This window comes from Podarcis muralis, chromosome 15 (genome assembly GCF_964188315.1).
Source record: "Podarcis muralis chromosome 15, rPodMur119.hap1.1, whole genome shotgun sequence".
NCBI lineage: Eukaryota > Metazoa > Chordata > Lepidosauria > Squamata > Lacertidae > Podarcis > Podarcis muralis.
In genome coordinates this window covers 2,170,651-2,194,248 of record NC_135669.1, presented here as the reverse complement: position 1 = coordinate 2,194,248, position 23,598 = coordinate 2,170,651, and the positions used below count along the sequence as shown (strand labels likewise).

The window sequence follows — 23,598 nt, the reverse complement described above, 5'->3', positions numbered from 1 at the left end:
GTGGATGAAGACTGGAACAAATTCAAAGTTTATCTTAAAAACTGTTGTAATTTGGAAAATTAGGGGCTCAGAGTTATAAGAGATAAAGAACTACAGTTGTATTAATAATTAACTGAAGTTAAATACATGAAATATATTTAAGTTAAGATCAGAGGGTTGCTAAAAAATCTTGAAACAAGAATGCAGGAAAGGGGTGGTATGGGGAAGTCATGTTTTTATTTGTTTATGTCTATGTTTTTGTTTTGTTTATTCTTTATTTATGGAAAACTAATAAAAATTTATTATAAAAAAAAAAAAAAAAAAGGACCTTAAGAACTGCCTCTCCCCATACAAACCGGGCCAGACCCTGAGCTTGCCATCTGATGCCCTTCTCTATGTACCTCCTTCCAGAGAGGTTCGGAAGGAGGCAGCAGGAGAGTGGGCCTTATCTGTCCTGGCTCCCCACCTGTGGAATGCTCTTCCCCAGAGAAGCTCACCTGGCGCTATCATTACATGTCTTTAGGCACCAGGCAAAAACAGTCCTCCTTACCCAGGCCTTTAACCATTACATGATCTATGGCCTGTTAAAGATGGGGGGGGGGAGATTATTATTTCATTATTATGCTGTTTGTTATTATGCTTTTTATTATGTCTTTATTACTGATGCTCCGTAAAATGTGTTAATAAAGGGTGGTATATAAGCTGAGTAAATAATAGTAATAAACAATTATGCTTTAGCATGTAAGACTAAAGTTCCTGAGCAAAGTTAATGCGCAGGAAAAACAGGACTTAACCAATGCTTCCATACACCTAAGATACTCACTTATGTCTACACCAGTGGAGTAAGGCCTTTCATGTTCTCCAAGACCTGACTAGTAAATCTCCAACTTAGATGAAGAAGAATTAGCACTGTGGCTGTGTAGCCAAGGCTGCCAGGCAAACTGAAGAGTTCTGCAAAGCTCTACCAACCCCCTGTCCCTTGGAGTGAGGCATGACTTGAACTGGGAGGAGGTTCTCTCCCATAAAACGAAGGCACTTCAAGTCTGATTTGAATGGCCTTGCCAAACAGGAGAAAACCATCTGAGGATACCTTCCTCCCTTATAGGAAAACAAGGGAGATCTTTTATCCCTAAGGATTACAATACGTACAGTAGCTGGAGGAAGGCAAGATAAAAGTTTAGTTCAAACAATAATAATAATTCTCCTATGGCTACTACAAATGATAGGGTGCCCAGGTAAGAAACAGGAAAAACACTTAAGTATACCAACCTATACTGCTGCAGCACAGTAGCACTGGTAGGGTCAAAGAAATTCCTCCCAACAAGTTTCATATCTAAAATTCTCATCACCCTAAAATAGAAAGCCAAAGTAGTAAATTGCAAAAAATTATATAGAAAAGGCTGTTGTTGTTGTTGGCATCCATTTGTCGTGGGAGACATTGGAATGCACCTCCAGAGGTGAAGTCAAATCACTGCATTAGCAGCATCTAAGTGACCTCCTGGAACAGAAGCTTGGGGAGTGCGTCTGGAGGTCCTGGGCTGCCCAGACAACAAGACCCGCCTCTCGGCCTTGATGATGGGGTCCAAAGGAAAGCAGAGCAAAACGTTTGGCACCAGCTTGGCTGCAGGAGTTGCTGGAAGGAGGCGTACAAGGTGCCATCCAACAATCTTAGGGACTCCGTTCCAGATTCTCCTAAAGATGTCCTGCAAGGCAGTTTAGGATCAGATTTTTCCTTCTCCTAGATGCAGGCTTCCTCAACCTTGGCCCTCCAGATGATTTTGGCCTACAACTCCCATGATCCCTAGCTAGCAGAACCAATAGTCAGGGATGATGGGAATTGTAGTCTCAAAACATCTGGAGGGCAGAGGTTGAGGAAGGCTGTCCTAGATGGGTTACCTTCCCAGATTGATGAGCCTGATCTGCCTGCCACCTCCCTCTACAGTACATGCAGAAACCATCTTCTTAACCACTGAACCCACTATTGGTCTCGTCCACTCAATCTGCCAGAGTCTGTCTTCGCATGCAGGGGAAATCCCTAACTCACTGAGGGTTTGAGACCTATTGGCTACCCTCACTTGGTTTAGCCAGTCAGTCGAAGCCACTTCCTGGAGTGTGGCTGCGGTTACATGCTGACAACTTATAGGAGCCGCAGGCGAGAGCAAAGTACAAGGTGGGGACCAAAGGTGGACAAACTACCCCAGAAGGAGCATGATGTGTCCCCCACCAGGGTACCCTTCCCCATGGGAAATGTAATCTGTCATTTAAGACCAGGCTATATTATGTATAAATTCACCTTTGGTTGAATGCTAACTTTCTGGTACTCCAATCCACAACTGAAAATCACTGCTACAGTTGAAATCAATCTTCTTGATCTTTTCTAACAATTAAGATGTTCTTCCTAATCCCAACAGTATATTAAATTAGGAACCTCAAATTCTATTTCTCTATGCTGCCAAGAGAGATTCCACAAAACTGGCCTCTGACCCAGAGTGCTGACAGACTGGGATACTCTGCTGTAAAACATATAGCTGGCTGAACTGTTGACATGTTGCCAGAGTGGACAAGGCATATTAATCATTATTTTAATCACAAGAAAAATACTGTTTCAAGACATTTATTTTAACTTTCTCCCTGGAGAGGTCACTTTAGCACTGCTAACACAGCAAAAACAATGCAGGCAGCAGTAGTTAACAGTTATATATGCTCAACTTGATTGGCGTAAGTTACCAGTGCTGCAGGTTGCCTATGCTGGTGGGAGAGATCATTGTGTCTCACTGATCAGATACCACTACTCATGAGAAAACATGGTGACAGACACAACAGCTGATAGCGTCCAGACTCCGTCTTGCAAGAGCTGGATGTCCCTCCCTCCCTTGACAAGCTGCTACAGTATTGGTCTCTACAGCCACAGCAGGCCCTGTAAGTCTTCCAACAGTTTGACTTCACCTCTGAAGGTACACTCTTCCATTGTCTCCTGAGACAGATGGATTTCCAATTCATGTATGGATACCAGTCAACTACCATAACAATTACCCGTACATAACATTACCTTTGCATCACATTCAATTCAAGGACTGAAAGAATGATGAGAATTCCTAGCTTAAAAAGCCACTTACCTCCTGAAAACAACGTTGTAAAATGGTATGCACAGATCTGAACTGGGCTCCAGAATTTTGGTCATCTGAATTGTCACACTAACCTCCACACCATCTGTTCTTCTCTGACACTTCAGATTTACATCCTACATAAGAAATAAATATATTGATGAGATCATATATACAGATGAGATCACTAAGTCATGACTTTGTATCTTGTCTGCTAGAAGATCTTCAAAAGCTTTAAAGAAAATATCCAAATGACAGTTTTCAATGCTTCCAAGTTGCTTATTAAAAAGTACTTTCAGCAAAAGATGTATGATGTGGCAATCTTAAGTTACGTCTCAACCACAGCCCTTCTCTTGCTTTGCTCTTCCAAACAGCTCATTTCCATGTTGCTGTAAATGAATGCAAAGTAAAGGCAGACATATTAAACCAACTGCCATTTAAAATTATGTCCCAATGTAACCGTCTTTTGAAGACACACATTACTTTGCTTCATCTTTTGCACTGTCTTCCCAATGTCTGCATGGATTGTGCAGAGGGCACCATGGTACGTTAGTGTCTCTAATGCAATACTTTTACAAAATCCAGAAGTAAGGAGCTAAATCAGGTCATTCCCTCTCGTACATTCAGGGACATATCAGAAGTAAATCTGGAGTATACCTTTTATTATTTTCAGATTCAAAATCCCGAAAAGCCTCCAGAAAACTCGCTGCCAACATCTGAGTAGCCAGTGGCAAACTGAAGTTTGATTTTTTTAAAAAAAAACTGCACCTGAAAATGTACACAGCCAAATTTCCTTCTACCTAATTTCACTGCCTTCTTTAAAAAATGATCATTTTTCAGCAAAAATAGCCTGTTTGTTATTGCAAAGTTACCTACAAAATTCCCCCCAAAATCTTTGAAAGCCCACTCAGAAAGCATGCAGTGCCTCACATATACCAGCTGCACAAAGTTGCACAGAAAACTGTCTTAGAATGAGTCAGACCATTGGTCCCATCTACCTGGTAGTGACTGGCAGCAGCTCACCAGGGTTGCAGACAGGGCTCTCTCCCAGCCCTACCTGGAGATTCCAGAGATAAATCCCAGGACGTTTTGCATGCAGAACAGCTGCTCTGCCATTGAACTACAAGCCTTTTCCCATTAGACACATGTTACCTGCAAGCCTTTATCTGGCTTATCCAAACACTGCTAAGGTACCAGTACAAAACAGGAGTAAAGATTTGATAACAATTATAAAATTGGACATAATACTATTACTGCCAACATATGAATACATTTTGCTACTTCTAAAATTATGATCAGCAAACACTGCACATCTGCCATCTCCAAAGTAATATCTACAATTCATGATACATGACATTTTGCTTTTTTTGCTATTTTTACATTTGCCCCAGCATGTTCTATATGCTACCTCAAATTCACTAAATCTTGGGTGTTCAATGAGGCCTGGTCCTATTACAATGCTCTACAAGTAAAGTTTGACCCAATTGTGGAAGATGCTAAATCCCTTTAAAATGTTGAATCTTCATCCCTGCATGCCAATATGCAAAACCATGTTGTTTTAATAAACTTTATTAAACAAGAAAATATCTTCAAATACACACAAAACAAACATACAGTACAAACATTCTATAAGAAAAAAGAAAAGAACTTACATATAGAATAAAAAATAGTAAAAGAAAAGAAACTTCCAACTAAACCCACTGTACTATTTTGCATTCAAAAATTTTACAAGTTTCTTATTCATATTTTTCTATATCTTAGTTTAAACTTTTTCTAACACTTCCTTATATCACAAGACTCATTCCATATCTGCCAGGAAACATTTATTATCACAGTATCCTTTGAGATATTCCTTAATTATTATCCATTCCTTATTAACATCTTGTGTTGAGGTTCCTCTCACTGTCCCAGTTCTCCTTGCTAGCTGTAAATACTCTATTAATTTGGCTAGCCATTCAATCTTTGAAGGGATGGTATCACTTTTCCAATTTCTTGCTATTAGAATCCTTGCTGCAGTTGTTGAATACATGAATAATGGTCTAATTTCATTCTTGATTTCTGATGTCATGAGTCCTAATAAAAATGCCTCGGGTCTTTTAGTGAATGGGATTTTAAACATTTTCTTTACCGTATTTTTCGCCGCATAGGACGCAATTTTTCCCCTCCAAAAATGAAGGGGAAATGTGTGTGCGTCCTATGGGGCGGATGCAGGCTTTCGCTGAAGCCTGGAGAGCGAGAGGGGTCGGTGCGCACTGACCCCTCTCGCTCTCCAGGCTTTGCGCAGCTCTCCACAAGGCGCGGGAGTCCGGCGCTGGGCTCCCGTGGCTTGCGGAGAGTTGCCTGCATGCCACGCCCCGTTGTTTACCATTCAGGCAGGCAGGGAGGGAGAAACGGGGCGGGCGGGCGCGCGCAGTTCAAACCGCCCCCCCGCCCGGCGCGAGGCGCCCGCTCTCCTTCCCGCCTCCATGTTGTTGCCTGTGGGGAAGACGCCACCACCACAAGGAGGACGGGAGAAGGAGGAGGCTGAGGCGGCTGCTGTCCTGCGCACGGCGGGCCTGAGGGGAAGGCAGCGGGGGCGGGCGAAGCCTCTAGGGCACTGAGTGGAAGGAGGGCGGAGAGGGGACGGAGGAGGAGGAGGCAGCGGCCTGGGACAGGCGCTGACAGGTGAGGAGGGAAGGCGAGCGGGAAGGCGGCTGCTGCTGTGGCGCAGCGCGGAGACTGGCCTCCTCGCAGGCGCTGCCTCCACTTCTCCCTCCCCCGTTTTCTTCTTCTTCTCCCCCCCTTTTCCTCCTCTCCCCCTCCCTCGGACTCCCCCCCCCCCCCAGAGCTGCATCGGGGAAGGAGGCGAAGGAGGGATGAGATAATCCCCGAGGGGAGGGGGAAGGGGGGAGGACAGGGCGGGAGGGGTCTTGATTAGGGGAGGGGGCTCTTTCGGGGTGGGGAGCACCTCTTGCTCCTCCTCCTCCTGGAAGGGGCATTTTTTTATCTTCTGGCGGGAGGGGGAGGTAGGTAAGTTTAGGGATCTAAATGGGGGGGGTGGAGGAAGGAAGGTGCCTGCCTCCAGATGAGGAGGGGGGTCTGAACCCTCTTTTTTGGGGCAAGGGGGTTTGGGGGGGAAATGAGAGATCAGAGGCACGGTTTGGGGGGGTTACATGTAGGGTGTTTTGAATTGGGTTTTGGGGGGGAGGGGTAATACAAAGCCTTGGCTTTGGGGTGAGTGTGAGTGGGGTGGGTTTTTTTAGGGATCAGCCTCAGGGCAGCCATTTAGGAGGCACAGACAAATTGGGGGTTCTTGAGGGGGTGCGAAGGTGAGCGCCGCCAAGACCCCTATCGGTATTTTCTCTACTGCTGTCCTGAGGTTGCTGTTCAGGCAGATAGCAGCCTGCTGCCCGGAGCGCGGGGCGCACTGAAGCAGAGCGCCCCGCGCCTTGGGCAGATATCCTTTTCTCCTCTAAAAACTACGGTAGGTGCGTTTTTAAAAGCTCGGGCTTCCCCCACGGCTGGGGGGGGGGGAATATTTTTTCCCCCTTTATTTCCCCCCCAAAAAACTAGGTGCGTCCTATGGGACGGTGCGTCCTATAGGGCGAAAAATACGGTAATTCATTATAGGCGGGGTCCCAGAAACATTTAATCTTTTCGCAATCCCACCACATATGCATGTATGTTCCAATTCCTTTCTTGCGTCTCCAACATAACTCTGACTTGTTCTTAGACATTTTGGCTAACTTTGCTGGTGTCAAGTGCCATTTATATAACATTTTCTCTTAAGTTGATACAGACCGTAAATTTAATATGAATTCTCCACAATTGTTCCCATTGATTCATGTAAATATTATATCCTAGATCTTGGGCCCAGCATATCATAGATCCTTTCACTTCCTTCTCCTTTACTTCCCTATTTAAAAGGAGGTTATACATCTTTGTGATATATTTATTCTTAGCTTGGAGAAGTTCTTTTTCAAATTTAGAGGTCTCATTGGCAAATCCCCCCCTTTTTTTGCAAAACCATGTTTTAGGGGACATAGGTGTCTTAAGCCAACTGAAATCAAAGGTTATATGATTTTCAGTGAATAAACATGTTCAATGGATTATAGTTGTTGGTTTTGCATTAAGAGAATTTGTCTAGCTGACTCACTGCATGCCAGAAACAGTGAGCATCACTCTGCTCTAACTTAGGACAAAACCATTTGTCATTTTTCAGAAATTCAATGCAAAAACTTGTGCACTTTCAACTTCTCAGCTTTGAATTTTTCAAACTTATTAAAGTATAAATTGTTTATGAGCAGATATAAAAATTAGCAGTAATCTTTGTGAAAATGACTATTATTAATTAAAATGTGTTGGTTGCTTTTTTGAACCAATGTAACCCAAAGCAACTTGCAATATATAAACACAAACTGGCATAAAAGAGAAATATTAATAAAAACCTAAGAAATGATTCTATTTTTAAAAGGTTGGATTAAAACATTCTAACCACTCAAGGCCAGTCAATTAAGAGCCTGACAAAAAGGAAGTTATTTTCCCCTAGTGCTTAAAGCATGTAATGATGGGGCCACATAAGTCTACCTGGAGAGAGCATGTCACAAGCGAGGAGCCACCACTAAAACAGGCCTATTCTTGTGTTGCTGCCCTCCAAACCTCCCAAGGAGGCCACACACATTGCGATTGCAGGGTATGGATTGGTTCATATGGGAGAGGTAGTACTGTACTGGCCCAAATATAAGCCGCACCTGCAAAATTCGAGGGGGGGAAAGAAAAAAAGACATTCCCCTCCACTCCTGCTACGTCGCTTTGCCAGTGGCCTCCCCTCCCTTACCCCTTATTTCTGGCGGCTCAGGGGAGGTGTTGGAGAAGCAGGTGGGGTGTGAGCCGTTGCCCCGTGCTACTGGGCTGCTCTTGCCTTTTGCCGATGGCCTTCCCTTTTGCCCCCCCCCCCCAGCAGCTCCTGGGCTGCTCTGCGGGGGACCTGTGCTGTTGGGAGTGGCAGGCGGGCTGCACGGTGTTGCTCTTGTGAGTAGCCTGGAGCGCGGCTCGCAGCCTACCAGCCACTCCCAAGCCTCCCTGAAGGCATCAGGGGAAAGGAAAGGTCACAAATATAAGCCACACTTTAACTTTTCACTGTCAGAATGGGGGGGGGGGAGTGTGGCTTATTTTGGGGGCAATAAGGTACTTTAAGTATTGAGTACAAAATATCTGACATTAAAAAATCTTGATAGGTTTAATGCTGAAGATGGCAACTAAAAATATAAAAATCGGATGATCATTACTCAAGATGGCAACCATACCAAGTAAAAAATCTAGCCTTGCTTTATTTTGGAAAAGTGGTCTAGTCCTTAAGTGTATTTTAGTTTCACTGCATGTATTTTAGTTCAAGTAGTAAATAGAAACTTCACCATTCACCTCTAAACTGATAGATGGTTTGAAAGATGCAGAAGGTGCTCTCTAAAAAGAAAAAGTGCCAGACAGTCCCCTGTTCCGGAGACGATTTATACAAAATCCTTTCTGTATGTTTTACCTGTGAGCTACATCCCTAGCATACACTCAAGTACTCCAAGTACTCCCAACATCTTTTCATTATAACTCTCATGGAAACACACTGCACCTTAAGCTTAACACTAGTCACACGTTTTCTCATTTCTGCATCATATGGCAGCTTCTATAGCCTAAGGAAGAGGATTTTTATTGACTATTGTCCCACACAGAAGAATCCACAAGAGGGAAAATGGAAATGTAGGTGGTGGTACATCAGAACATAAAACATCTTTGGCTCCTGTATCAGGCCTTACCTCAGGCAACTTTATAGGCAAGTAGAGAATAGAGCCATCAAATGCTGTAACCTCTCCCGTCACTGATTTATGCTCCTTCAACATCCCAAAACGCATACTCTTACATTCTACACTGGGGCTGGAAGACAAGCACGTAGAAGAGAAACGAGGAGTCACAGTATATGGAGCTCACAAAATTTCCTCACTAGGGAGAGGAATTTGTATTTCCATTCCTCCTGGCCAAGACATTCAAAAACCAGAACTCACAGAATGATCAATCAAGTCTGAAGAACATCTGAACACATGAAAGTCCGTAGAAAAGAGTCCAGTAAAGTTTAATAAATCATGTACTGGGGGGAAACTACCCAATGTCACTGAGATGACAGACACAATTCTATTCCACAAGCAGAGCAACAATCTTTGCTGTTATGCTGTCTAGTGAATTCTTCAGATCAGTAATTTATTTATACACTTCTGTTCCAAGATAGTGTTTGATTTGATTTCAAAAATATTCTGTTACAGAAGGAATACTTCAGTTTAAATGCTGTATATTCTCCAGTCAGTATATTCATTTGGGGGGGGGGGGTTAAACATAAGGCAAATAAGGGTGGGGAAGATGCTGATTAATGAGTCAGTGGAAAAACCCTCACCCTAGTATAACTTAAGCTGGTTTCTACTTTTCAGTCTGCAATTCTAAACATGCTAACCTGGGAGTAAGCATCATTAAGCAGAGCCTCACTTCCAAGTACCGTATTTTTCTTCGCTCCATAGGACGCACTTTTTCCCTCTTAAAAACTAGGGGGGGGGGGAGTCTGTGCGTCCTATGGAGCGAATGCAGGGGGGAGGCAGGCAGGAAAAGCCCCCAAGAGCCGCACACAAGCTTCGCACGGCTCTTGCGGGCTTTTCCCCAGGAGGGAGAAGGGACTGACGCGGCCAGTCAGTCCCTTCTCCCTCCTCGTAGAAAAGCCCGCAGGAGCCGCACGCTCCTTAAAGGGTGCACGGCTCCTGTGGGCTTTTGTGGGAGGTGGGGGAATTGCCAGCCGGGAGAGGCTGCGCAAGGCTAAAGAAGCCAAGACAGCCAGCGGGATGGATCCTGGCTTCCTCTTTAGCCTTGCACAGCCTCTCCAGAGCGGGATGGATCCCGCTCGCTGTCTTGGCTTCTTTGCTCTTTGGGGCTGGGGGCGAAACCCGGGCCTGTCCGCTGCTCTTTGGTGCTGGGGGGGGGAATATTTTTTTCTCTAAAAACTAGGTGCGTCTTGTATCCAGTGCATCCTATAGAGCGAAAAATACGGTAAACATGCATAGAATTGCTCTGTATATTTCATGTCTCCAATAGTATATTTTTATATACTAACCAAGTTACACATTATGTCGTTAAGCAGAATATTTACAGGTTTGGTAAGTATCACATTTATTTCCATTTATCCCAAAACTTCTGTTCCTCATCCCACATCCTCCAGAAGCCCATGGGAAACACAAACACAGTCCTATAGCTTTGAAATTTCCTGAATTTTTACACCTCTAGTTTCATCTTTCACATGGTGTGAAGGGGGCTAATCTGCTCCTCACCCACAACTTTGGATGAATAGCAACAGCATTTGCAACAAAAACCTGCTGCCATATAAAAAATAAGTGAATGGGATGCTGGTTAACAGTTACAGTTTACAGAACAGTCACACACTCATAAATTTAAGACAGAGGGGCATCACAAATTCTACTACAAGCTTACATGGCTCGTAACTCTCCCTTCACGGACAAACCACTTTCATCTTTTTAAGCTTCCGTGTGTTGGTGGGGGTAGGAACACAAGTAGAAAGATTTGAAAATTCAAATCCAGTTTAGAATTGTAACATGAAGAATCCTGAGAACCAATCAATAAATGTCACATGGCCTACTTTTTGAGAACAGCGGCATTATAGGCATATAAAAAGTGGGGGGCAGGGGGAGAGGGGGAGAGAGGGAGAGAGGGGGAGAGAGAGAGAGAGAGAGAGAGAGAGAGAGAGAGAGAGATTGATTGATTTATGGCTACTTCCAAGTACCTTGTCTGTAGACAAATAAAACCAACAATCCTTCAACAGCTCAGATGAATGGTGAAAAATTACTACCTGAATGTCACATGGTATTGATACACAGCTTCATTTTGACAATGGATTTTTATCAGGTTTAAAGCCAAGGGAACAGGTACTCCTTTTGAGCCTTGCTTCATTAGCGGTTCTCTAGAAGGAAGAAAGCATACTTGAAATAATTTACATGCTTAATTTAAGAGGTATGAGCAGTTCGCTTGTTCTGAAACTGACTAGTGATAAAGCAAAATCCCTGGTCTGGAGGACAACGTATGCTTACTTTTTTTTTTTAAGTAATATTTATTAAAGTTTCAAGTAATACAAAAGATAGAAAGAAAAAAAAGAACAAAAAAGAAAAATTTCCCCTTTACAATTCCAAATTTTCAATAACATTTTTTCCAGAACTTCCCCTCACCTCCCCTTCTTGTATTCCACATCCAAATATTTGTCCAGCGAGTTCTTATCCCTAACTTTTTAACCTTAATTTATTATGTTTAATTCAATTTACGTATCAGCTTTTAACTTATTATACATTAATCCTTTATACTTAAGATTTCCTTCCTAAGATCAGCCCAGTTTCCCTTCCACGGATTCCCCATCTTTATACTAATAACAGCAAAAAATTTAAAAAAAAAAATTTTTAAGATATCAAACAGCCTTTGGATTTCCAAACCCCACCCTCCCTTCCCCGGTTTCGATCCCATAACCGTTGTCCATTAGTCCATCTACTATCAGCCTGGCAACCTCACATCTGAGGCCCTTAAATCTCTTTCAGTCCCTCTCTGTCGGTTTCTTTGAAAGTCCTTTGTATTTGACGCCAAGGCTCGGAGGGGCACAATCCCTATAGTTTCCAAGATCCTTCCAGCCAGACCTCCATGTTTAAAGGTGGAGCTCAAATCTTGTTTCTTAATCTTTTCAAATCCAAATGTCCCAAAAGCTCGACTTCCGGAGGCGGCGCGAAACTGTGATGGCGGTCCTCTTCGATCTCTGAAGAGGGGCTCCGCAGGAAAGGGTCGGTTCGCTACGGCACAGCGACGACCCACTAAGAAAAACCACGGGCAGAGTGAGCCCATGGCCGTGGGACTCGGCGGGCACCTGGAGCGACCCTGAAATCACGGAAGGAACCCCGTAAGGGGCTCCGGAGTGAAGGAGGGGTAGCGGTGCTGTGAGTTCATCGCTCTTTCTGCGGAAGCGAAGCCGCGCGGCTGTCACAGATGAGCGTCGACCTTTCTTCCTTAAAAGATCTGGCTGAAACAACAAACCCGTGAGTAAGGACGTTAAATGCGGGGAACAAATTTTACTTTAAATTGGCTGAAACCGGGAGACGATAAAAAGGAAGTCCGCCTTCCGGTACTGCTTTTAAGATCAAAGCAAAGGACCTGAGAAGCGGAAAGCAGCTGAAAAGGGAAGCGCTAAAGAGGGACTTTCATGCACTTTCAGAAGTGACTGCTAAAGAGGAAAGACAGACTTTCTTGTGAGTAAATTTTTAAAAGAAAAACTGGACTGACCCCCCTCGGTTGGGGGCTATTGAAAGTTAAATTCCAAATCGTCGGGCTGCCGGAGGGGAAACTGTTTAACTGCGGAACTGTTACAAACTTTTAGAGATGTAAGTGATACTTTTGAGCCTAAACAAGTTGGATTGGATACAAGTTACAGGCACCTTTCTGAAACTTTGTTAAAAGTTAAAAACACTCTGCAGGACTTTTTTTTTTATTACTGTTCTGGGACTATTGTGTTTTTTTAACATAACAGGGACTTTAATGGCGGAAAAGTTGCCTTCTTCTTTCTGAACTTTGGTGGCACTCCCCCTAGAGGATTTTGGAAATATAAAGGCCTGGGAACTGCTTTATGTTTATTCTCTCTCATTGGATTGTTTTTAAACTGGATCTGTCTTTCCCATGGGACAACAATAATTTGACCTTGAACATTGACTGATGAGTGGTACAGGAAAGACAAGAGCAGCCAAAGCAAAGGAAGCTAAGGAGAAGGAAAAAGAAAAAAAGCAGGCACAGCTTGTACAAACAACTTTGATTCAGGGACGCAGATCTTCGGTCCCAGCTGTGCTGGGCGAACAAAAGGCAGAAGCCGAAAAGCCCAAAAATCCTGCAGAGGAAGATATGGCAGCAGGAGGATCTGAGGGAGTTCTGAAACAAATTTTGGAGCAACTGGCAGCTTTAAATCAAAAGGCTGACAACCAATCACTAAAAATTGACCAAGCTACATCTTCGATCCAGAAATTGACTGACCAGGTTTCCCAGCATACACAAGCAATTGAAAAATTGCAAGGAGCAACAGAAGAAAACCGTAATTTAGCTGGGGAAGCTATTCAAATAGCAACGGCAGCTAAAAAAGAGGTCGAGGAAGTTAAAGGAGAAGTCAAGCCTCTGCACAAACAAATTGGTGAACAGGAAGCCTATCTTTCTATGGTGGAACTGAAAAATCGTCAGAATAACCTCAGATTGAGGGCAGTTCCAGAAATTGAACAAGAAGATTTGATTGGATTCTTGACAACAGAATTCTCAAAATTCTGGGACATAAAGGAAGAAAGTGATTTTAAAATAGTTTCAGCTTTTCGACTGGGAAGGTAAGGAAGGACAGATCCAGAGATTGTTTGATAATTTTGAGATCAAGGGAAGAGAGAGACAAAATATTAGGCCTACACTTTGCAAATTCACTGGAGATACAGGACAGAAGGGTCGAAATTTACAGAGATATACCAAAACAGTTATTGGACTTGAGAGCCACCTACTCAGAACTGGCAAGATTGTTGAGACTCAACACAATTCGCTACAGGTGGGAGTTTCCACAAGGATTATCATTTACTTATAAGCAGAAGAAGGTAAAAATAAGAACACCAGAGGACTTACAAAAGTTCCTGCACGACCACGGAGAAGATCTCCAAAAAGAAGCAGCAACACATTGGCCTCTACCACAATATGGGATACCGCCTGGAGGCGGACCAGGCCCAACACCCTCGGGATCAGAGGATAAAGAAGATACACCACTCTAGGTGCAACAAAATAGTACAGGATGTCTCTGCAGCTACTCAGTTGGAATATAAACGGCGGAAATTCCCCGGAAAAAAGAAGGAAAATATTTCACATATTGAAGAAAGAACAATTGGACATTATTTGTTTACAAGAAACTCATGTGACCAGGCTCCACAGGAAAGTCTTAGTCAACAAAAGACTAGGCCAAGAATTTATCTCATCAGACAAGGTCAAGAAAAGAGGCGTGGTGATATATGCCAAGGAGAGCCTGGCACCAAAATTTGTATTTAAAGATGAACAAGGAAGAATTCTGGCGATTGAAATTCAGACACAAGGAGAAAAAATTTTGATATTAGGAATATATGCGCCAAACGACGGGAAATCAGAATTTTTCAAGAAGCTGCATGAGACTATGCTGGACTATTTGGACTACAACAACATCATAATGATGGGAGATATGAATGGAGTGGTGTCTACACATATGGATAAGTCTCAAAATCAAAACCTAACATCTGATGGCAGACTGCCGAAAACCTTTTTTGAACTGATTGACAATTTGGATCTGATTGACATATGGAGGACAAAGAACCCCCTAGGTAAAGAAGGAACTTTCTTCTCTGAGGCCCACCTGTCCTGGACAAGGATCGACCAAATTTGGACGTCTAGAGGGCTGGCACCCAAGACCAGAAAGGTGGAAATCTGCCCAAAAACATGCTCCGACCACAACGCTTTGAAATTAGAATTCAGACTTACTCAAACCGGTTCCTTCAGATGGAGGATGAATGACACCCTTTTAAGAGATCAAGAGATTGTGAAAAAGGCCCAAAAAACGTTAAAGGACTACTTTGAGATAAATTTGAACACTACAGTAGAAAAAAGAATGATCTGGGACGCTAGCAAAGCTGTCATGAGAGGGTTTCTTATACAACAAAACTCAATCAAGAAAAAGCTCTGGAATGGAAAGAAGGACAAAATAATGGAGAAGATTCATCAGGGAGAGAAAAAATTGAGAACCAACCCAAAGTCAAAAGAAGTGCTGAGAGAAATCAAATTCCATCAAGCACAATATTCTAAATTGATGAATCAAGAAATCGAATGGAAAATTAAACAGATGAAGCAAAGATCGTTTGAATCAGCAAATAAATGTGGAAAGCTGCTAGCTTGGCAGCTAAAAAAAAGACAAAAGTTAAACACAGTTACAAATCTAGAGATTGAAGGGAGAATGGTTCAGAAACCAGAAGAAATTATGAAGTGTTTCCACAGATATTTTAAAGAACTTTACGCACAGGGGCCTCAGAAAGAATTTGAGATAGACCAATTCTTAAAGACAAATGGATTATCAAAAATAACTCAAGACAAAAGATCAATCTTGAACTCTAAAATAACTTCACAGGAAATTGAAGGTGCCATTCAAAGTATGCAGCTAGGCAAATCTCCAGGCCCGGATGGGCTTACCTCCAAATACTATAAGACTCTGAAGGACTACTTGATACAACCTTTGTTGGAGGTATGCAACCAGATTATGGATGGGAAGAGGGCACCAGAAACGTGGAAGGAAGCTTTCATCACATTGATACCTAAGTCAGAATCTGAAAAGACCCAGCTCAAGAACTACCGTCCCATCTCACTCCTGAATGTGGATTACAAAATATTTGCAGACATTTTGGCAAGTAGACTTAAAAAGGTCCTAAATGAAGTAATTCACAAGGACCAAGCAGGCTTTCTCCCTGGTAGACATTTATATGAAAACACTAGAAACATTATTGACATTTTGGAACTCTTGCAAACTAACCTTAATACAAGAGCAGTGTTAATTTTTATTGATGCGGAGAAGGCCTTTGACAACATTTCTTGGATGTTTATGAAAAAAAATTTGGAAGGGATGGGAGTGGGACGGGGGTTTGAGAATGGAATAGAGGCAATCTATTCAGAGCAAAAAGCTAAACTGATAGTTAATAATGTGGTGACAGAAGAGTTTAAAATTGAAAAAGGAACACGACAAGGGTGCCCTCTATCCCCTCTCTTATTTATATCAGTCCTGGAGGTGTTGCTGAACATGATTAGGGAGGACCGGTTGGTACAAGGGATAGAGGTCGGAGTGAAACAATATAAATTGAAAGCTTTTGCAGACGACTTAGTTTTGACATTACAGGAGCCAGAACCCAGTACAAAAAGAGTGTTAGAACTTATAGCAGAGTTTGGTCGGGTTGCGGGATTTAAGTTGAACAAACAAAAAACTAAGGTTTTGACCAAAAATTTGACATCTACAGAAACAGAGGGGTTCCAGAGAGAAACAGAATTAAGTGTGGTTAAAAAAGTGAAATACCTAGGGATTTATTTGTCTTCCAAAAACTTGAATTTATTTAAAGATAATTATGAAAAATGTTGGCTGGAAATTAAAAAGGATTTAGAAATTTGGTCAAGATTGAAATTTTCCTTGTTAGGTAGAATTGCAGCTATAAAAATGAATGTATTGCCGAAAATGTTATTTTTATTCCAAACCCTACAGATCGTGGACAGAGTGGAATGCTTCGGAAAATGGCAGAAGGACATATCTAAGTTTGTCTGGCAGGGCAAAAAGCCCCGAATAAAGTTTAAAATATTAACTGACTCGAAAGAAAGAGGGGGGTTTGCCCTGCCGGACTTGAGGTTATATTATGAATCTGCAGCCTTCTGCTGGTTGAAAGATTGGTTCTTGTTAGAAAACACTGATGTCCTAGATCTGGAAGGCTTTGATAATGCTTTTGGCTGGCATGCATACCTATGGTACGACAAGGTTAAAGTTCATAAATTGTTTAAAAACCATATTGTGAGAAAAGCAATTTTTGCAGTCTGGATGAAATACAAAGACTTATTAGAGAGTAAAACCCCGAGGTGGCTATCACCGATGGAGGCCAAGGCTCGAAAAAGGCCCAATATGGAGGCCCAATGGCCGAAATATTGGGAAATAATTGAAAAAATTGGAGACAATTGGAAGCTGCAGAGCCAAGACAAACTAAAAAATAAGGTGCGAGACTGGTTACATTATGCTCAAATTCAAGAGGTTTTTAAGATGGATAAAAAAGTCGGTTTCCAAGTGGAAAAATCGAAATTGGAGACAGAACTACTAGAACCAAAAACTAAGATACTATCGAGAATGTATAACTTGCTGCTTAAGTGGAATACACAGGATGAGACAGTTAAATCTGCCATGATAAAATGGGCACAGGATGTGGGACATAACATTATGTTTGAAGACTGGGAAAGGTTATGGAACACCGGAATAAAATTCACGGCATGTAGTGCCCTGAAAGAAAACATTATGAAAATGATATACCGGTGGTACATGACCCCAGTCAAGCTAGCTAAGATATATCACCTGTCTGATAATAAATGTTGGAAATGTAAGGAGGCAGAAGGGACATTTTTTCATCTCTGGTGGACCTGCCCAAAAGTGAAGGCCTTCTGGGAAATGATTTATAATGAATTGAAAAAGGTATTTAGGTATACCTTCCCTAAGAAACCAGAGGCCTTCCTGCTGGGCATGGTAGACCAGAAAGTGTCAAAGAAAGATAGAACTTTGTTTATGTATGCTAGCACAGCAGCAAGAATACTCATTGCAAAGAACTGGAAGACACAAGATTTACCCACGTTGGAGGAATGGCAGACGCAGTTGATGGACTACATGGAACTAGCTGAAATGACCGGCAGAATCCGAGATTTGGATGAAGAATCAGTTGAGGGGGATTGGAAAAAATTTAAAGACTATTTGCAAAAATATTATAAGTTGTATGAATCTTAAGATAGTGCATGTTATTGGAAATGTTATGCTTTAGCAAATATGATTAAGCAAATGGTAAAATAAGTCACAAATGAGAAAAGAAGATAAGTGAACCAAACATATTATGTTTATTTTAAAGGTATTAAAATTGAGATACAACATATTGAATACGGAGACATAATAACTGAAAGTTGTAACAAGGTTTGAAATAAGGTAACAAATTGCTGATATTGTTATTACAAAGAACGCAGATTTGGAAGGTGTGGGGAAGTCCAATGGGGATATACGGAAAGTGGAATGTTTATATATCTATAACTTTATTAAGGTTTTTTCTTTTTCTTTTTTGTTAAAAAAAAATCAAAAAAAGTGTTTCTTGTATTTGGTTTCTTCTGTACTATTTGGAATGTATAAAACTATGAAAAGAAACGTAATAAAAAATATTTAAAAAAAAAACAAAACAAAAAAAAACAAATGTCCCAAAAGCTCCACCTTCCACCTTGATCAAATTTGTAGTCTCCATCTTGGCAGGCCTCCGGCTCACCATTGCCCTCTGCAGCATTGCAGCCCCTCCTTCCTGCTCCTTCTGATCAGCATCTTCTTCCACTTCTTCCACTTCCTCAATTTTTCCTAAGTTCTTTTCTTGTTCTGCTGCCTGGGTTTTGTACATCAAGTCCTTTTCCAACTCAATAGGTGCATTTATTGTTGACTCAAAAGTTATGGAACTTGTAGACAAAACATGGCCTTGCTCATACATCCTTTGTAACTTTCCCACGAGAAAGGCAACCTCATCCAGGTCAGCTAGTATTTTCCGGCCTATTGCCATTCTTGTAATGTCCCTGAATCCCCTCTAGAGGGGTTCTGGTTATTCAGTATTCCTTTCACTTCAAACCCAAAGGCCAAGTTAATTTGTTTCAGTCCTTATTTATTTTCAACAACTTGTAACTATATTGTGACCAATGTAACCGGCAAGAACGTCAGAAACAAAGTTCTCTATTTTTCCAACTTTGACAGCTAGTTTGACAGCTGTCAAAGTCTTCTATTTCTCCTCAGCAGGCTCCTCTCGCGGATCACTCCCGGTCTCGGGAGGGGTGGCACTTTAATCAAAATATTAACTCTTCTCCTCCAGCACAATCACTTGTATTGTCAATCCATGCAATTAATAACTTTTATGCAAAACAAAAGCTCCTCTCTCGATCTTAGTTGTCAAATCCTTGCTTTGAAATGTTTACAATGGGGGGGAGACGGACTTCCTCTTTGCACCTCCCCCCGCTCGTGCCGAATCCAATAAAGAATTTTTTTAATCCAATATCCAAATTACTCACGGGTTGTTGTTTTTAGTTTGAGTCCAGATTTTCAGAGGAAGAAGTCAGCGCTCTCCGTCGAATGGCATGTGGCTTCGCTCGGCAGGGGAAGCAGAAGACTCGCAGCACCACGCCGCTCCCCGTCCCGTAGCCTTTAAAAAGGCTCCTTCGCGGGTCGGGAGGGCGCTAACGGTGCCCGCCGAGTCACCAAGTCCACGGGCATCTGCGCCCGTGGTTTTTGAGGGTCCCCGCGTCGCCGGCGCGGCAGGACCCGACCCCTGACGAGCAGACTCCCTCCGGAGCTCGGAGGGAATCCGCCATTCGGCGCTGGCGCCAACCCAGAAGTCCCAACGTATGCTTACTTTAAGGGGAAAGCGGCTGACATCCTCATCACAGCAGAAGGGGAAGTGAATGAGTCCAAGGCTCATGGCAACTGCTTCCCGCTCACACTTATCATGCTACACACCAGGGTTTCGTGTAATGTATAAACACAGCCCATATGATAAAATAAGTGTCCACTTAGCAAACATTCCTAAGAGCTAAGAAGTAAATTGCACAAGTTCAGTTCAACTTTCTCTCAAGGAACTGTACAGAGGACAGTACACTCCTAACTTATGCAGGGGTTATGTTCCAGGGATCACGCCTAAAGCCAGAATCATGTATGGTCAAAACACACTGGGTTCAATGGTGGGTGGGACTGCCAAAGTCTTTTTTCTCCGACAATCGCCCACTTTCTGCCCCTTTATTTTTATTTTTCCCAAGCACATAAATTGTGGGCTTACTGTAGTAACAACTGAAATGCTAAAAGCCAGAATGACAGGTAATATTGTTAAAATTTTAAAGTCAGATTTTCATTATTTATTTGACTGATTTAATTAACCACTAAGACAAATGAATATGCAGCACTACATTGCCACTGTATTTGCCACTGTATTCTGCTCTGGTCAGACCTCACCTGGAGAACTGTGTCCAGTTCTGGGCACCACAGTTCAAGAAAGACACTGACAAACTGGAACGTGTCCAGAGGAGGGCAACCAAAATGGTCAAAGGGCTGGAAACGATGCCTTATGAGGAACGGCTAAGGGAGCTGGGCATGTTTAGCCTGGAGAAGAGGAGGTTAAGGGGTGATATGATAGCCATGTTCAAATATATAAAAGGATGTCACATAGAGGAGGGAGAAAGGTTGTTTTCTGCTGCTCCAGAGAAGCGGACACGGAGCAATGGATCCAAACTACAAGAAAGAAGATTCCACCTAAACATTAGGAAGAACTTCCTGACAGTAAGAGCTGTTCGACAGTGGAATTTGCTGCCAAGGAGTGTGGTGGAGTCTCCTTCTTTGGAGGTCTTTAAGCAGAGGCTTGACAACCATATGTCAGGAGTGCTCTGATGGTGTTTCCTGCTTGGCAGGGGGTTGGACTCGATGGCCCTTGTGGTCTCTTCCAACTCTATGATTCTATGATTCTATGATTTCTGGAACACCTAGCAGAATCTAAACTGAAGATAGAACATGCTTCTGTACAATAAAAGAGGTTCTGCAGCCAACACAAGAAACAAACTTTGATATCTTCTGCATAAAACTCAGTTGTTCTGAAGAGACACACATCTGTAGACAAACGTTTAGACACTGCATTTTCCAGCAAGAACTTTGAATGCCCCCCAGTAGCAGATTAATGATTAAAGAGGGAGACAAGGAAGATTCTATTGATATGATCAGCCATCATAGATTTTTAGTATCAGCTTTCACTTACTTTTTCTCCACAAGCTTGTTAGAAACTTCGGAAGAAATCTCTGATCTAGGAGGTTCTACTGGTGCTTTCTGCAGAACTCCTGCACTTACAGCAGATGAGTCTCCACGGGCCCTACCAAGTCCCAAACCTGCTCTTCCAAGACCAACAAAAGGAATTTCACTTTCCACAAGACCAGGTACCCTGAATAAACTAAAAAGAGAATAAAAAGAAATACATAGCACAATGATTTCCTTATCAGCTTTCAAACAGCATGCGAGACGGCTTTAAATAAAGCTCAGAACCCAACATATTTTACAATGGAAATTCCCCAAACTCAACACCATTGAAGTGCAGTACATCGTTTAGATGCAGAAGACTTGTGTTCCAATTCCCGTCACCCAGAGTTCAGTTTGGGCAAGTCGCACTCAGTCTGGCTACCACACAGAGCTGTTCTATGAACAAATGAGGTAGGAATTGTACAACACATTCTGTACAGAAGTAGAATAGAAATAGTGAATCTCCAATAATCTGGAATTGTTATACTCTGTCCATTAGTCCCTCAAAGCAGCATCCTCCAGGGCTACAAGGCTACAGGGGAAAAAATATGATTTTCTGGCATGCATGAAGTACGTCCAGTGGTACCTTGGTTCTCAAACTTAATCCATTCCGAGAGCCTGTTCGACTCCTGAAACGGTTTGAAAACCAAGGCTGCAGGAAAACCAATTGGCTGCAGGAGCTTATTGCACTCAACTGGAAACCGTGGAAGCCACATCGGACGTTTGGCTTCCGAAAAACGTTCGCAAACCAGAACACTCCCGGGTTTGCGGCGTTCGGGAGATGATTTGTTTGACAACTAAGCTGTACGGGAACCAAAATACCACTGTATCTTAATTTTTCCCCTTTCCCCCCTCCCTGCTTCCTATAAATTCTATTATTGATACGTAATACCTTTTACTTATGGTTACTAATCTAAACAATACATACATCATTTCATATTTGTAATAGCTGGAATAATTATGACACATACACGCCGACACAACTTGTTTATTCAGAAATGTCAGTGTTTACTTTTTTTTTTGTTTTTATGTAAGTGTTGCAGTTATATGCCCTAATGTAAATATATATCTCAATGCAACTATGTTAAACAGTTTAAAGATGAAAGTGAATAAAAACTTACAAAAAAGCAGTATGATTTGTGATCAATGGTTCTCATAATAAAATCTGTGAAATTTCACATCTATATAAAAGAGGGACTGATCAGATCCACAGCATCTTTCAAGTGAAACTAATGAAAGAACTAATGGCTTTGAACTTTTACTTGAAAACTGATACCTAGATCATTGAGCTCATTTCACTTGAGCCAGAAAGATATACAAATCTAATGGATCATCATTGAATAATTACTGGCTGACTAAATGAAGCATGCCAAGGTAGGACAAGTGGCATTTCTGGTATCATGTATACCTTTTAGAAACACATTTGTAGTGGACATCTTAAAAAGCTAAACAATATTGGATACACATACATAGATACGGAGAATTTTGAAATTTACTTTGAACTGAAATCAGAACTCTTCCTGCTTGGACTTATGGATGTACAATTAGAAAAGGACTATGGAACTTTGTTTCAATATATGATTACAGCTTGTTTGGAGGTTCTAGCAGGGGAGCGCAGCTATCGTATACCCTTGACCGAAGAACGGTACACTCCTCCTATCTGGGATGGTCATCCTCTTCCACCGAGCGCGCAGCTTCGGAAGGGACGCACATGGAGCAGTGAGGGAGGAAGGGGACACCCGCCTAGCCAGCCAGATCAGCCAAATCAACCCTGGCGATCAATGGGGTGACAGATGTCGCAGCCAGATCGCCCTCACATCCTCACATTACAGCAGCGAGACTATATGCAGAAAGATTCATCATTACCAACAATGCTTGTTAAAATTAATGAAATTAGCTGAGATGGCAAAACTGACATGTTTAATCAGAGGAAAGTCGTTGTTAACATGTACTAAAGATTGGAAATCTCTCAGACTTTTTGTGTGAAAAAGAAAATGAAATGACCTTAGGATCTGGGGATTGAAAATAATGTTTGTTTATATAAAATGGTTTTGTTGGGTGTTTGTTGGAGCTTGCAGGGCAGCAGCTGAAGAAGGAGCAAAAGAGTTTTCTTGTGTGTGTGTTTCTCTGTGGCTGATTAGCTGCTCTCCCTGTGTAAAGGTCAGAGGGGGCAGAGCTTATCAGAGGGGGCAGAGCTTATCAGAGCTTGCAGGGCAGCAGCGCGCGCAGTTTGATGCATCTTTTAGATTTAGGGGAGCTAGTCTCAAATGTTTGTTGGGGGAGACCGAGGTTTTTTTAGGGGGATTATTTGTCCTGTCTTCACGCTTTTTAAGATGGAGGACCGCTGTAGCCACCCCCAACGACACGTTCTCACGATGGAGGGTGAGGGAACAGCTGCGGTCGCCTGCGGTTCCTGCGCAATGTTTGTCATCTTGCCAAAGGTTGCAGGCAGCTTTACCTGCAGCAATTGTATGTTGATTGCCCTCTTAGAAGACAAAGTCCAGCAACTGGAGGAACGTGTAGCTACGCTCCAAAGACTTAGAGAGCTGGAGCTCTTCTTGGAAGCAACAGTGAACACCGTCTCCACCAAGGAGGAGACAGGGGACACCCCTGAGAAGGAGGCTAGTTCACCAACACAGGTGCCAGATATATGGAGAAACGTGACTCAAAGAAGTAGGAGGCCAAGGGTTCGCTCTGATTGTTTAGAAATACACAATCACTTTGAAGTCCTCTCCCCTAGCATGGAAGACGAAGAACAGACTCCATTTGAGGATCTCTCCCTCATTATAGTCGATCAGGTATATGAAGACGAGCAGCAAAGTCAGTCCTCAGGGAATGTGCAGGCGACCTTGG

General features: G+C 42.5%; 1 protein-coding gene across 10 annotated transcripts in view; it reads right to left on the bottom strand.

Annotated features, from left to right (window-relative positions):
• PIWIL2 (piwi like RNA-mediated gene silencing 2) overlaps positions 1–23,598 on the bottom strand; it is a 94,225-nt gene that overhangs the window by 47,387 nt on the left and 23,240 nt on the right. For 7 of the 10 annotated variants that reach the window (XM_077919319.1, XM_028708685.2, XM_028708686.2 and 4 more), the window contains 5 exons: positions 20,711–20,899; positions 10,954–11,064; positions 8,870–8,987; positions 3,096–3,220; positions 1,249–1,329 (listed from right to left, as the gene is read on the bottom strand). In XM_077919319.1, the coding sequence (XP_077775445.1) occupies positions 1,249–1,329; positions 3,096–3,220; positions 8,870–8,987; positions 10,954–11,064; positions 20,711–20,899 (624 nt within the window). Of the gene's footprint in view, positions 1–1,248; positions 1,330–3,095; positions 3,221–6,863; positions 8,804–8,869; positions 8,988–10,953; positions 11,065–20,710; positions 20,900–23,598 lie in introns of those variants that run through there. The other 3 variants (XM_077919317.1, XM_028708688.2, XM_077919320.1) reach the window with 3 other exon arrangements.